The sequence below is a fragment of the Carlito syrichta genome, unplaced genomic scaffold (assembly GCF_000164805.1).
Source record: "Carlito syrichta isolate Samal-C Ts95f unplaced genomic scaffold, Tarsius_syrichta-2.0.1 Scaffold135623, whole genome shotgun sequence".
NCBI lineage: Eukaryota > Metazoa > Chordata > Mammalia > Primates > Tarsiidae > Carlito > Carlito syrichta.
Window position 1 is genome coordinate 51324 of NW_007079719.1, and position 10495 is coordinate 61818.

A 10495-nucleotide genomic window follows, 5' to 3' on the forward strand; every position below is an offset into this window, starting at 1 on the left:
CTGGAGTGCAGTGGCCGCTCCCGGCTACCGCAGCCTTGACCTGCTGGGCTCCAGCGATCCCTCCACCTCAACCTCCCAACTAGCTGAAACTACAGGCGCACACAACCACGCCTGGCTAATTTTTGATTTATTATAGAGATGAGGTCTCGCCAAGTTGCCCAGGCAGTTCTTGAACCTGCGGGCTCAGGCAATCCACTCACCTTGGCCTCCCAAAACACAGGATTACTGGCTGAGCCACCGAGCCCGGCCTACAGCCATGAATTTATGTTTGTCATTCTGATTCTAGCCTGACAGTCCAGGGTTTGTTCTAGTTACCCTTCCTCACTTTCATATTTCTAAGTTCTTTCTCTGCTGGTAAGAAACCTGGTTATGATTATTTGTAGTAAATTTCAGTCTTTCTGTATTTGTTCAATCTCCTGACCACATGGGCCACCCCCCTCGGCAGCTGATGCCCCCTATCCCTGGCCTTGTTCACCCTAACCTTGAGAGAATCCTTACCAGCTGAATTCCAAGTTCTGGGCTTACTGGCCACATGGCCAGTTGATTCTGTTCCAGGTGGCCCTGCAGCAACCATGCTGACCCAGGCCCTCTCCCTGCTGACCCTGTTGCCATGTGGTCTTGGTCACTGACCTGCTGACTGCTGGCCCTGGCCTCATTAAACTGCTCGACTCCTTGTCCCCAACCGGAGGAGATAGGAAGTGGCTTGGGCTGGACCGACTAGTGTCGTGATTAGGAGTGTGGACTCGGGAGCCAGGCCACCTGTGTTAAGTCAGGCTTGATGTTTATTAACTGTCTGACCTTGTTCAAGTTCATCTCTTTCTCGATTTCCTCATCTGTAAAAGTAAGGATAATGCTACCTACTTCGGGTTTTATGAAAATTAGAGACTATATGTGAAATAACTAGACCAGAGTCAGTGCTGTGCAATAAGTGTTAACTGTGGCGATTAATTGCCCTTTCATTCGGATGTAAGTTGTGCAAGAGTGGGGATATTTGTTTTGTTCACAGGCATATTCCAAGTATCCGAAACAAGCCCAGCAGCTACTAGGTGTTTTTTGAATAAGTGACTGTTTAAGACAAATTGGGGTTAGCTGTGTATGTGAAAGTGAGTCTTTGTATTAAATTGTGATCTTAGACTTCCAAGAAAGGAATTAAGGTTCTTCCCACTGATAGGACAGTCTCGGATTTCCTAAGAATTTCTGTTAGTGATTATGGTTGAACAGACCCTCACCCCTTTCAAGTAGTCAGGTACTAATGATCTCATCATCTTTTTAGGACCACCTTTTACCCACCAGAGGACACCACAGAAGATGGTGTATTATGGGAAAACTTGTTGTAAAGAAAACTATGAGAATTACATTGAAACAATAAAATATGTGTTTAGCTCTTACAAGAGAGAGTCCCCTCTTATCATCAACACGATGGGCTGGGTGACAGGTAAGCCTGCATGTGCATGTCTGCAGGGGTTGGCCGGTCATATGAGTGAGCTGTTGGCTTTCCAGCATTTGTGTTGAAGCCCAATTTTTTTTTTTTTGAGTTGTTATCTCACTCCTTTGCTCAGACTGGAGTGCGGTGGCATGCTCATGGCCACCCCAGCATCAACCTGCTGGACTCAGGTGATCCTTCTGCCTCAGCCTTCTAAGTAGCCAGAATTACATACATGTGCTACCACGCCTGGCTAATTTTTTGATTTATTGTAGAGATGAGGTCTCACCATGTTGCCCAGGCTGTTCTCGAACCTGTGGGCTCAGGCAATCCCCTTGCCTCGGCCTCTCAAAGTGCTGGGATTATAGGCTTGAGCCACCACGCCCAGCCAAAGCCCAGTTTTTAAGACCATCTTCTTGATTGTTTATTGTCTTAGAATAAGTGTCCTGTGTCTTGTAGGAATGTGTCATTTTCTTGAGTTTATCAACTGTGCTAATGTTGTCTCCTTCCTCGCAGACCAAGGGCTGTTGCTTCTCATTGATCTGGTCCGATTGCTATCTCCTAGCCATGTGGTTCAGATTAGCTGTAGCCAGAGTAAATACATGCCCAACCTCACCCCGCAGTATGTGGATGACATGGATGGCTTGTACACCAAAAGCAAGGCCAAGATAAAAAATCAAGGTTTCAAACTTGACGAATTTCCAGAGATCTTGGAATTTGCTGACGAAGAAAAAGAGAATCCAGTTGTGTTTACTGGACATAAACTGATGTGTGTTCGCTCAGAGTTTCCACACAGAAAAACTGCAAGAAGTAGGTAAATAACTGTTATTTGGCTGAAGAAATACGTTCTTCCATCGAATGAGGCATTTTGTTCTCAATTTCTTAAAAAAACAGAATCTTATGTTGGGCATGGTGGCTTATGCCTATAATCCCAGCACTTTAGGAGGCCGAGGTGAGAGTATTGCCTGAGCCCACAGGTTCGAGGCCAGCCTGAGCAACTTGGTGAGACCTCATCTTTACAATTAATCAAAAAATTAGCTGAATGTGGTGGCGCACTCCTGTAGCTCCAGCTACTTGGAAGGCTGAGGTGAAAGGATCACCTGAGTCCAGCAGGTCGACACTGGGGTGGCCCATAAGCGTGCCACTGGACTCTAGCCTGGGTGACAGAGTGAGACTCTGATTCAGGAAAAAAAAAGTGAGCTGTGCACAGTGGCTTAAGCCTGTTATCCCAGCACTTTGGGAGGCAGAGGTGAGAGGATTGTCTGAGTTCAGAGGTTCGAGACCAGCCCGGGCAACTTGACAAGACTTCATCTCTTCAATAAATACATAAAAAATAAGCTGGGTGTGGTAGCGTGAACCTGTAGTTCCAGCTACTTGGAAGACTGAGGCGGAAGGATTGCCTGAGCTCAGCAGGTTGAGGCTGTGGTGGCTGTGAGCATGCCACTACACTCCAGCCAGGACAGAGTGACACTCCACCTCAAAAAAAAAAAAGAACTAAGTCCTCTAAAATTTTTCACATTTTTGTCACAGCCATGCATTTACAAAGGAGAATCGGTTATTTTCTAAACAATTATTTTCCCTGGAAATATCCAAAAGTGGTCTCCAGTTCAGGTTGCCAAGAGCTTTGACTTAAAGGAGAATCTTTACACTCCAGATTATCTTTTCTTTCTTTCTTTTTTTTTTTTGAGTTGGAGTCTCACTATGTCGCCCAGACTGGAGTGCAGTGGCACGCTCTGACCACTGCAGCCTTGACCGGCAGAAGGATTGCCAGAGCCCAGCAGATTGAGGCTGCGGTGACTGGGAGCCTGCCACTGCACTTCAGTCTGGGCAACAGAGTGAGACTCCAACTCAAAAAGAAAATTAAAAAAAAATATAAAAAATTTACTTTAGATACAAGGTCTCACCACGTTACCTGGGTAGGTCTCGAATCCACGGGCTCAGGCAATCTACTCGCCTCGGCCTCCCAAAGTGCTGGGATTACAGGCTGAGCCACTGAGCCTAGCCAACACTCCAGATTCTCTAGTTGGGATCTGTCAGGGCAGTGCCTGCAGATCTGAGGTGGAGGTATCTTGAAGCTAAGCCCAGCCTGTGTACTTGTAGTCTGTGTGGTGACAAGCATGCTTTACTTCTGAGTGGGATGACCGTGGAGGGTTACATCTCTGCTTACCTTGCTCTCATTTGCTTTTCAGAGATACGTTTAACAGAATGCTTCGCGATCTGGCAGTGTTAAGTTACCTTAGCCAGCTGCAGCCCCCAGTGCCAAAACCACTCAGTTCTCTGCATAGTCTGACACCCTATCAGGTAATCTCAACTTGTGGGAGAAACTGTCTTCGGTTTGTTAACTTCACAAACACTTCTGTGGTTTTCTGCATCTCGGGTACTCTTCTAGCCCCTTTATAATGTGCTGCTCGTTTTATCCTTAGAACAACCCTGTGATGTAAGTTCTCTAATTATCCCCATTTTAGATGGGGAAACTAATGTGCAGAGAGACTAAGGGCTCCAGCACGAGTGGCTGAGCTGACATTCCACCCTTGGGAGCCCAGCTCTAGCGCCTGTGCTTTGACTGTGGCTCTGCTCTGGGACTGAGTTTGGATCCATGCTGGATATGGTGCTGCAGCCCCATCCTGGTGGGTGCTCTCACACTTATGCTTATCAGTTGTGTGTGACTCAGTTTCTTATCTGTAGAGTGGGGTTAGTACTGGAACTCGTTGAATGAATGTAGGAATTCAAGGAGTGTTCACAGCAGCACGTGGCACCCAGAGAGCACTCTTGCAGTTTTTCATATTACTATTGTCAAAAGTAGACAAGAAAGTTCCAGGCATTTGGTTTAGATTACTAGCAGGTGTTGTTAGTATACAAGAAATTTGTGTACATTTCTTAGGGTCTCTCTGACTTAAGGCAGTGCAACCATAACTAAACACTGGTCAGTATTTTTATTCTTTTTGTGTGTGTGTATATGTGTTTGAGTCTCACTCGGTCACCCAGACTGGAGTGCAATGACCGCTCCCGGCCACCGCAGCCTTGACCTGCTGGGCACCGGCGATCCTTCCGCCTCAGCTGGAACTACAGGTGCACGCTACCACGCCCAGCTAATTTTTGATTTATTGTAGAGATGCGGTCTCGTCAAGTTGCCCAGGTGGGTCTGGAACCCACAAACTCAGGCAATCCACTCACCTCGGCCTCCCAAAGTGCTAGGATTACAGGCTGAGCCACTGAGCCCAGCCAGTATTTTTATTCTTTATAGATACTTTCTGATAGGTGGTTTGGCAGACCTAGCATTAGATAACTAACCAGTCAACTTACGGAGATTCAAAGTTATCTTTCAAAGTAGAAGTTAGCAGGGTTAAATGCAGATTTCTTTTGTAGGTCCCTTTTAATGCAGTTGCGCTCCGGATTACCCATGCTGATGTCGCCCCTACCCATATATTGTATGCCATGAATGCCAACTGGGTTGGCCTCTGCAAGATCCTAGATGACGTCAGAGGATACACAGATGGGCCCATCCTGCTTGCCCAGACACCCATATGTGACTGTGTAGGCTTTGGTGAGTCTGAGAGTCAGCTGTGTCCATACGCCCATCTAGGTGGACCCACCTCTGTTAGCAGCCCGTCTTACCCTTGCAGCTCTCTCATCAGGAGAGGCCAGAGAGCTGCTCAGTCTTCTTGCTGCATGCCTCGGGCTGGAGGCCGGGAGTGATGCAGCTTTTCCTCTGCTTCTCCTGCCAGCTACTCCAAGTCTAGAGTTCCTCAGGACCTGGGCCTGGACTTCTCTCTTGTCACTTTTCCTTAAGCTGTCTCTTCCATGGCTGGGGCTTTCAGTACAGCTTTAGGCTACCCTTCCCGTAGCATCCCTCCAGCACAGCATGCACCTGCATTCCAAACCCACGTTCCCAGTGGTCATCCCCACTTGCACGTCTCACTGCAGAACTGAGGCCTGCCAGGCCCATCTGTGTCCTCCTGCCCCCCTCCTCCCACGCCTCTCCTCGTTTACCCAGGCCTGTGCGGGCTCCCTTCGAAGCTTCACTCTGGTGCTCAGGCGAAGGCTGTTCTCCCCTCAGCTTCCCCTTGCCTTTGTCTTCCGCCTATAGCCTGTCAGCAGGTCTGGTGGCATCTGCTTCCTTTTTTTCTTTTGAGTTGGAGTCTCACTCTGTTGGCCAGGCTGGAGTGCAGTGGCACGCTTATGGCCACTGCAGCCTTGACCTCCTGGGCTCAGGCGATCCTTCCACATCAGCCTTCTGAGTAGTTGGAACCACAGGCACACGCTACCATGCCCAGCTAATTTTCTGATGTATTGTAGAGATGAGGTCTCACCAATTTGCTCAGGTTAGTCTCAAGCACCTAGACTCAGGTAATCCTCTTGCCTCCGCCTCTCAAAGTGCTGGGATTACAGGTGTGAGCCACCATGCCCAGTTTACACCTTCCCTTAAAACATATCCCTAAGCCAGACTCGGTGGCTCAGCCTGTAATCCCGTGCCTTTGGGAGGCTGAGGTGAGTGGATTGCCTGAGCCCGGCGGGTTCGAGACCCGCCTGGGCAGCGAGACCTCATCTCTACAATAAATCAAAAAATCAGCCAGGTGTGGTAGCGCATGCCTGTAATTCCAGCTACTCTGAAGGCTGAGGCGGAAGGATCGCCAGAGCCCAGCAGGTTGAGGCTGCGGTGGCCGGGAGCGGCCACTGCACTCCAGTCTGGGCGACAGAGTGAGACTCCAACCCAAAAAAAAAAAACCATATCCCTGCAGCAGGAGTGACCTGAGCCCCTATGGCTGTGCCACAACCTGCTGCTTCCTCACTCAGGCAAGGGTGGGTCCTTGCCTCCTTCACCAGCCCTGGGTCCATGGTCAGTGTGTAGTTTGGAAGGGTGCTAGAACTGGGTAACCCCAGATTAGCAAGACCCTTAAATCCTGAAATGTGCACTTCAGCTTTGCCTGCAACACTATGCTTCTCAAAGGCATTTCCACAGATGTGGTGTCACTTGGCACAAACCTTGAGGAAGGAACAGATAGGCAGAGACTGAGTCGTGTCTGTGCCCCCTAGTGGTGGGTTCGCCTTTGGCCTGGGCCCATCTTTGTCAGAACAGTCTAGGAGTTGCACATAGACCATAGATCAACTTTGCAGAATGTCTTTAAAAATAAGTTTCTTCCTTGAGCAAGCAGCCAAGAAAAAAATAAATACATACAATAAGAGTTTGAATTTCAGCTGTTTTGTTTTGAAACTACAAAGAGCCAAGAGATAGAGTACTTGAAAATTCAGCGGGGCTCGGTGGCTCAGCCTGTAATCCTGCGCCTTTGGGAGGCTGAGGTGAGTGGATTGCCTGAGCCCGCAGGTTCGAGACCCGCCTGGGCAGGCAAGACCTCATCTCTACAATAGATTTTAAAAAATTAACCGGGCATGGTAGCGTGCGCCTGTAATTCTGGCCACTCGGAAGGCTGAGGCGGAAGGATCGCCGGAACCCAGCAGGTCAAGACTGTGGTGGCCGGGAGCAGCCACTGCACTCCAGTCTGGGCGACAGAGACTCCCAACTCAAAAAAAATGATAGATAAATAAATAAATAAAAATAAAGACGTTCTGCAATTTCTAGTGGCAGGGAGGTTTCATGTTTTGTAGAAAGGGTGACTTTCGTGCTGTGCGTGTGTCTCTAAGGCATCTGCAGAGGCATTGACATGGAGAAGCGACTGTACCACATCCTCACTCCTGTGCCCCCGGAGGAGCTAAGAACCGTGAATTGTCTGCTGGTCGGAGCCATTGTCATTCCGCAGTGCATCCTGAAGAACCAGGTGAGCCTGACCCCAGGCACAGCCTTGGAGGGCATTTGGCTGGGTCCACAGAAAGTGAGGAGTTGAGTGGGGAAAGGATTCAAGGGAGCAGTTTATTTGTCTGGGAAACCTACGCCTTGTGGTAGATCCTGAATGAGGTAAGGCCCAGTGTGAGGGTGGCCCCAAGGCCCAAGACCGTGAATTCACCATCATTAGTGGTCCAGAGCCCTGTGGTGGCGCCATTGCTACAGGATTAGGGTATGTCAGAAAAAGGCATCCTCCCAGGCTTCCCCACTGAGGACAGTCTTCACGGGCATCCATGGGAAGTCATGCTGGCCAAAGGTGTCTGTGTGGCCCCCAGAGCCATCCACAGGAGCTGCAAGTGGACCAGGGGCCAGGGGATATTCCTGCCTGCTTGTTTAACATGTTTGAGGGGAATGCATGCCACACCCAGTCACACTCAGGCTGTTGGATATGTCTGTGGAATGGGACAGAAAGGAGGCACAGGTACGTTTGTTACCAGGGCAATTGTTCTAAGGGAATCCTCTGAGGAAAGGGATCAATTACGAGTGACAAGTCCTTACCTAGACTGTCACTTTATTCTTATTTATTTATTTATTTATTTTGAGTTGGAGTCTCACTTTGTCCTCAGACTGGAGTGCAGTGGCATGCTCCTGGCCACTACAGCCTCGAACTGCTGGGCTCTGGCAATCCTTCCGCCTCAGCCTTCCAAGTAGCCGGAACTACAGGCGCGCACTACCACGCCCAGCTAATTTTTTAAAATTTATTGTAGAGATGAGGTCTCGACAAGGTGCCCGGGAGGGTCTCAAACCTGCGGGCTCAGGCAATCCACTCGCCTCAGCCTCCCAAAGTGCTGGGACTACAGGCTGAGCCACCGAGCCCGGCCTGTACTGTCAATTTAATGCTATCTTCTGGGTGAGAAGGAAGCACTGTAAACTCCTCGAAACTGATTGTAGCGTGTTCCATACATTCTCTTTTGTTTCCATTTCAGTATGGAATCGAAGGGGCAGTACCATATGTCACAACAGATTACAATTTTAAACTTCCTGGAGCATCAGGACTGATCGGAACAAGAGAAACTGAAGAAAGTCATAAGGAGAAACCACCGCCAAGATTTAGGTTTTATCGAAAAACAAAGTGATCCTAATGTTTCCAATAAGGGAAGAAGGTTTTCCCCCAGTGAGCTGGATCTCAGGCCTGAGGACAAGAGCCTTGGGGGGTTTGTGCCATCAGCTGTGCTCTCTGTAGCAGCAGAATTTCCTGTATAACTTGTGAATGTTGCATAGTGTTAACGTTTCTCTTCTAAAGCCACATGAGCTAGAATCTTGCCCTGGTCTTCTGTATTGTTACGCGTACTTGCTGTCTGGTGTTTTCTAAGGGATTGAAAGCAACAGGGGAAAAGTTTGTATGCCATTAAAACAAAGAATACAGCCAGTTCCTCAAAAACTCTTTCGAGGACCTGGTTATTGGAATCAGGATAGACACAGGGAAACAGGCGCCACAGAAATGTCCCGAGAAGGGAGGAGGAAGACTGACCCACAGGGTGTTGCTCTTGATGGATGGGCTGTTCTGCTCCTCGCCTTGGAGCCCACATGGGTGGGCACAGCCCTGGGTGGGCGTTCTTATTCCTGTTTGTATATGCAATTGTGCTAATTGTGCTTGGTCTGTTACATTCCATCGGGACTTAATAGATAAAAATTTGGGCTCAAGAGCCCTTCATTTTTGTTTAATCCCATGGTGTGATGATGAAGAAATTGCTCTTCAATTTGGAGAGCCTCTCCTGGGGGGCTCTTTAGCCTGTAAGAAAGTCAGTAAAGAAAAAATGTTGCCCCTAGAGGGAGCTGTCAGCCATTTATCAGGCATCTCTCCTGGGGATGGAATTGGCCCTGCAGGGTCCTGGAGGCATCAACAGCCCCACCCACCTTAGCTGGCTGTCCATCTGGTTACCAATGTCTGTGACTTTACAGGCATTCAAAGGATGAGATTGAGATAACCTATAAAGACTATTGAAACAACAGAAAGTTCAATCTCATATTTGCAAGTAAGAGTCTCAAAATTCTAGGATTTATTTTCTTTGATACACAAAAATTGTTCACTTGTTCCAGTCTGTCCTACTAGCAGGTTTTGGAAGCAGGTAATACATGTGTCCTCTGTGACCAACACTTGAAGTTGGGGATTCAAAAAAAGGGAGAGGGACATTTGAACAGGCCCTTCAAGTGCCTTGGATTGTGGTTTTGGGGGGCTTCACTGCAGGTGGCTTCTTGGAGAAGACAGACCCAGGACTCGGCTGAGAGAACTGTGTCCAGCAGGACCCTCCATGGCCAGTTATATAATCTGTCGGGCCCTGCCAGGCAGGATGTGAGGACCAAATGGCATGGGTAGAGGGTTCCTTTTGTACTAGGTGGTGATTTTTTTTTTTTTTTTTTTTTTTTTTTTGAGGAAGTGGAGGTGTACCCCACCGAGCCAGAGCAGGTTCAGAGAACTCTTTTTTTTGAGTTGGAGTCTCTCTCTGTCGCCCAGCCTGGAGTGCAGTGGCACACTCAATGGCCACCACAGCCTCAACCTGCTGGGCTCGAGTGATTTTTCCCACCTCAGTCTTTCAAGTAGCTGGAACCACAGGTGCGTACCACTATACCTGGCTGACTTTTTGATTTATTGTAGAGACGAGGTCTTGCCAAGTTGACTAGGCTGGTACAGTGGCACAATCTAGCTCTACTGCAGCCTTGAACTCCTGGGCTCAAGCCATCCTTCTGCCTCAGCCTCCCAAGTAGCTGGGGTTACAGATGTGAGCCACTGTGCCTGGCTTTTTTTTTGGAGTAGGAGTCTCACTGTCACCCAGGCTGGAGTTCAGTGGCACACTCACGGCCACTATAGCCTCAACTTACTGGGCTCAGGTGATCCTTCCACCTCTGCCTTCCAAGTAGCTGGAGCCACAGGCAAGCGCCATCATGCCTGGCTAATTTTTAAATTTCTTATAGAGATGAGGTCTCACCAAGTTACCCAGGCTTTTTTTTTTAATGTTTGGTTGGCAATTCTGTTTCTGCCACTTGCTACCAGTGTAACTTTGAGAAAGATCTTTAACTTTAGCCTTTTTCTTGCCTTGGGATGTGGTGATTATTCTTTTCTCAGGGTTCTTGGATGAGGAGTGAGTGAAGTCATGTCTGCAAAAGGCTTACCACAGTCGCTGGCATGTAGGAAATGGTCAGTTACTCTGAGTGCGTGGCCTGGCTCAGACTAGGTGGTAAGCTCTTCAAGGCAGGTACCATGACATCTTCCTCAGAGACACGTTGGAATGAAG

The 10495-nt window shown here is 48.5% G+C and overlaps 1 protein-coding gene across 1 annotated transcript in view; it reads left to right on the forward strand.

Annotated features, from left to right (window-relative positions):
• The window catches only part of NOL9 (nucleolar protein 9), a gene marked incomplete at its 5' end in the record, with an annotated part of 21893 nt that extends 13555 nt beyond the window's left edge, over positions 1-8338 (forward strand). Inside the window, 6 exons of the mRNA XM_021708246.1 lie at positions 1274-1435; positions 1940-2237; positions 3613-3724; positions 4790-4967; positions 7064-7197; positions 8189-8338. Of these exons, the coding sequence (XP_021563921.1) occupies positions 1274-1435; positions 1940-2237; positions 3613-3724; positions 4790-4967; positions 7064-7197; positions 8189-8338 (1034 nt within the window). The remainder of the gene's footprint in view (positions 1-1273; positions 1436-1939; positions 2238-3612; positions 3725-4789; positions 4968-7063; positions 7198-8188) is intronic.
• Between the last annotated feature and the right edge of the window lie 2157 nt (positions 8339-10495).